At 37.1% G+C, this 5,000-nt stretch overlaps 1 protein-coding gene across 1 annotated transcript in view; it reads left to right on the top strand.

Annotated features, from left to right (window-relative positions):
* Positions 1 to 5,000, top strand: part of LOC311238055 (sodium channel protein type 4 subunit alpha B-like) — a gene marked incomplete at its 3' end in the record, with an annotated part of 252,987 nt that overhangs the window by 4,065 nt on the left and 243,922 nt on the right. The window contains exon 3 of the mRNA XM_084326018.1: positions 3,338 to 3,429. Coding sequence (XP_084182144.1) covers positions 3,338 to 3,429 — 92 coding nt within the window. The remainder of the gene's footprint in view (positions 1 to 3,337; positions 3,430 to 5,000) is intronic.

The raw sequence follows: 5,000 nt of genomic DNA, 5'->3' as shown, positions 1-5,000 counted from the left end.
ATGTGAGAGGAAAATACACCACTTGAACACCTATATTAATAAATCTAATTTCTCTGATCCGAAAAGGAATATGCACATTAAATGCAGAGTTGGTGGATGTATACCTTGGAAATGTGCAAAATCACAATTTCACAATATGTTTTCCAACCTTTTGGGTGACAGCCTGTGTAGCAGAATACACCCACATTTATATTCTTTATCTTTCTCCAAATGATGGTGGAGACAGTGTTTCAGTATCAGCTTAATTTATATTCAATTTACACTGATATATCTGGTTTAGTTTGGTGAAGCTCTACTACTAGTAGTTTAAATAGGTGTTAGTTAATAGTTTAAACAGGTGTTGGTTAGTAGTTCAAACAGATGTTAGTGATTTAAACAGGTATTAGTTAGTAGTTCAAACAGGTGTTGGTCAGTAGTTCAAACAGGTGTTGGTCAGTAGTTCAAACAGGTGTTAGTGATTTAAACATGTATTAGTTAGTAGTTCAAACAGGTGTTGGTCAGTAGTTCAAACAGGTGTTGGTCAGTAGTTCAAACAGGTGTTGGTCAGTAGTTCAAACAGGTGTTGGTCAGTAGTTCAAACAGGTGTTAGTGATTTAAACATGTATTAGTTAGTAGTTCAAACAGGTGTTGGTCAGTAGTTCAAACAGGTGTTAGTGATTTAAACATGTATTAGTTAGTAGTTCAAACAGGTGTTGGTCAGTAGTTCAAACAGGTGTTAGTGATTTAAACAGGTATTAGTTAGTAGTTCAAACAGGTGTTGGTTAGTAGTTCAAACAGGTGTTAGTGATTTAAACAGGTATTAGTTAGTAGTTCAAACAGGTGTTGGTTAGTAGTTCAAACAGGTGTTAGTGATTTAAACATGTATTAGTTAGTAGTTCAAACAGGTGTTGGTTAATGGTTAGTAGTTCAAACAGGTGTTGGTCAGTAGTTCAAACAGGTGTTGGTCAGTAGTTCAAACAGGTGTTGGTCAGTAGTTCAAACAGGTGTTAGTGATTTAAACATGTATTAGTTAGTAGTTCAAACAGGTGTTGGTTAATGGTTAGTAGTTCAAACAGGTGTTGGTCAGTAGTTCAAACAGGTGTTGGTCAGTAGTTCAAACAGGTGTTAGTGATTTAAACATGTATTAGTTAGTAGTTCAAACAGGTGTTGGTTAATGGTTAGTAGTTCAAACAGGTGTTGGTCAGTAGTTCAAACAGGTGTTGGTCAAACAGGTGTTAGTGATTTAAACAGGTATTAGTTAGTAGTTCAAACAGGTGTTAGTGATTTAAACATGTATTAGTTAGTAGTTCAAACATGTGTTGGTTAGTAGTTCAAACAGGTGTTAGTCAGTAGTTCAAACAGGTGTTGGTCAGTAGTTCAAACAGGTGTTGGTCAGTAGTTCAAACAGGTGTTAGTGATTTAAACATGTATTAGTTAGTAGTTCAAACAGGTGTTGGTTAATGGTTAGTAGTTCAAACAGGTGTTGGTCAGTAGTTCAAACAGGTGTTAGTGATTTAAACATGTATTAGTTAGTAGTTCAAACAGGTGTTGGTTAATGGTTAGTAGTTCAAACAGGTGTTGGTCAGTAGTTCAAACAGGTGTTGGTCAAACAGGTGTTAGTGATTTAAACAGGTATTAATTAGTTAGTAGTTCAAACAGGTGTTAGTGATTTAAACATGTATTAGTTAGTAGTTCAAACATGTGTTGGTTAGTAGTTCAAACAGGTGTTAGTGATTTAAACATGTATTAGTTAGTAGTTCAAACAGGTGTTGGTTAATGGTTAGTAGTTCAAACAGGTGTTGGTCAGTAGTTCAAACAGGTGTTGGTCAGTAGTTCAAACAGGTGTTGGTTAATGGTTAGTAGTTCAAACAGGTGTTAGTGATTTAAACATGTATTAGTTAGTAGTTCAAACAGGTGTTGGTTAATGGTTAGTAGTTCAAACAGGTGTTGGTCAGTAGTTCAAACAGGTGTTGGTCAGTAGTTCAAACAGGTGTTAGTGATTTAAACATGTATTAGTTAGTAGTTCAAACAGGTGTTGGTTAATGGTTAGTAGTTCAAACAGGTGTTAGTGATTTAAACATGTATTAGTTAGTAGTTCAAACAGGTGTTGGTTAATGGTTAGTAGTTCAAACAGGTGTTGGTCAGTAGTTCAAACAGGTGTTGGTCAGTAGTTCAAACAGGTGTTAGTGATTTAAACATGTATTAGTTAGTAGTTCAAACAGGTGTTGGTTAATGGTTAGTAGTTCAAACAGGTGTTGGTCAGTAGTTCAAACAGGTGTTGGTCAGTAGTTCAAACAGGTGTTAGTGATTTAAACAGGTATTAGTTAGTAGTTCAAACAGGTGTTGGTTAATGGTTAGTAGTTTAAACAGGTGTTGGTCAGTAGTTCAAACAGGTGTTGGTCAAACAGGTGTTAGTGATTTAAACAGGTATTAGTTAGTAGTTCAAACAGGTGTTGGTCAGTAGTTCAAACAGGTGTTGGTCAGTAGTTCAAACAGGTGTTAGTGATTTAAACATGTATTAGTTAGTAGTTCAAACAGGTGTTGGTTAATGGTTAGTAGTTCAAACAGGTGTTGGTCAGTAGTTCAAACAGGTGTTGGTCAGTAGTTCAAACAGGTGTTGGTCAGTAGTTCAAACAGGTGTTAGTGATTTAAACATGTATTAGTTAGTAGTTCAAACAGGTGTTGGTTAATGGTTAGTAGTTCAAACAGGTGTTGGTCAGTAGTTCAAACAGGTGTTGGTCAGTAGTTCAAACAGGTGTTGGTCAGTAGTTCAAACAGGTGTTAGTGATTTAAACAGGTATTAGTTAGTAGTTCAAACAGGTGTTGGTTAATGGTTAGTAGTTCAAACAGGTGTTGGTCAGTAGTTCAAACAGGTGGTCAGTAGTTCAAACAGGTGTTAGTGATTTAAACATGTATTAGTTAGTAGTTCAAACAGGTGTTGGTCAGTAGTTCAAACAGGTGTTGGTCAGTAGTTCAAACAGGTGTTAGTGATTTAAACAGGTATTAGTTAGTAGTTCAAACAGGTGTTGGTTAATGGTTAGTAGTTTAAACAGGTGTTGGTCAGTAGTTCAAACAGGTGTTGGTCAAACAGGTGTTAGTGATTTAAACAGGTATTAGTTAGTAGTTCAAACAGGTGTTGGTCAGTAGTTTAAACAGGTATTAGTTAGTAGTTTAAACAGGTGTTCGTTATTAGTAGTTCAAACAGGTGTTGGTCAGTAGTTCAAACAGGTGGTCAGTAGTTCAAACAGGTTTAGTGATTTAAACATGTATTAGTTAGTAGTTTAAATAGGTGTTGGTCAGTAGTTTAAATGTTTAACAATGTAGTTTATTAACCAGCAAATGTTTTTCTTGCTTACAGGTATTTAACTGAGTTTGTGGACCTTGGGAATGTTTCAGCATTGAGAACGTTTCGCGTTCTTAGAGTAATGAAGACCATCACTGTTATCCCAGGTTGGTGTTTGTGCCTGTGTGTGTGTGTGTGTGTGTGTGTTTGTGTGTGTGTTTGTGCGTGCATGTGTGTGTGTGTGCCTGCATGCAAGGTGCGAACCATGGGGCAGCTCGGTGAGCCATTGGCTCCCCTAGATCAGGGGTTCCCAAACCTTTCAAGCCGTGACCCAAAAATAACGGGGTCAGAGAGCCGCGACCCCCACTATTATAGGAGGGACATTTTTTTTAAATATATATTTATTATTATTATTTTTTTTATAAATGGAAATGCATGGTTGAAACATGCACACATTCAAACGCACACACCCTAATAAGCATTGGAGGCTTTTAACCAGGGCCGGACTGGGGAAATCATTCAGGCCAGGAAATATAGTGCAAAATATAGCCCCAGTCAGGCCACTGTTTAAGCAGGGGGTCTGGGGGTCCCCCCACCAGGACATTTCTTGTTACAAAGACTTCATTTCCTGCATTCTGGTGCAGGAATTTTTTTATTTGTAACCTTTAAATGCCAGTGTTTGTGATGGCATCACAAATTATTGTTAAAAAACAGGCTAGCATACATGATTAGCAACAACACTGATTTTGATGGATTTTCAGTTTTTTTGTAATGTAAGATTGAAAATAATACAACCTTTTATTCAACTTCAGCCCTGATCATAACACCACATATTAATTTTATAATTCTAACCCTTTAAATGCCAGTGTGTGTGATGGCATATATTTGCAATATATCAAATGCAAAGTAGATTTTTCTGGGGGGGATTATTACAGGCTAGCATATGTCAATTATTAGCAACAACAGTTTTTTGTAAGGGGTCCCGTCTCCACCAATCACATGCGGCTCCTTTTGTGTGTGTGTGAGAACAAGAGAGAGAGAGAGAGAGATAGTTCTCCAACTTGTGTGAGTTGCAGTGATCTCCTGGTTGTTCCCCACCTAGGTTATCTAACTATTGCGCTGCTGCAACTAGAAACACTGCTTCTAAGTTCAGTGGCCTGACAGCAAAAAATAATAGAAAATAAAAATAATTTGTTTTTATTTTGTATTTAATTTTTTTTAATCATCTATTTTTGCCATGCATTTCAAAATGTTCTGTAATTTTCTGTATCGTCATCATCGTGTATAATAATAAAATTTGGCTATTTTGATGTATGATTAATGATTTGTGCACTAATTCACCGTAATAGACAATAACATAAATCTATGGGGTTGCGGCACTGCAGATATACCCTACTCGTAATACGCATGCAACATGCATGCTATTCTTGCGTTTACCATTCGGAGCGTGGCGGCGCTGCACTGCAGTCTGCCCTCTGCAGGCACAAATAGACGCATCCAGGATAATGTCGAAAGTTAAACGGAATATCAAAGAAGTAAGCCTTCTAACCAAATATGCAGATTTTGAGAATTGGGCAGACCATCAGGACAGGTGGGTGGCGATAATGTTGAATTTTTTTGCCTACTGGAGATGAGGGGTGACTTTTAATAAAAATGCAAGAAAAACAAATGTAATTCTCTCCGCGGCAGTGAGCGCTGGAGTCTCTCTCTCTCTCTCTCTCTCTCGCTCTCTCTCTCT

Source organism: Notolepis coatsorum, assembly GCF_963971535.1.
Source record: "Notolepis coatsorum genome assembly, chromosome: 12".
Lineage (NCBI taxonomy): Eukaryota > Metazoa > Chordata > Actinopteri > Aulopiformes > Paralepididae > Notolepis > Notolepis coatsorum.
Note: the sequence above shows the minus strand (reverse complement) of the source record. Positions and strands in the feature narration are given on the sequence as shown.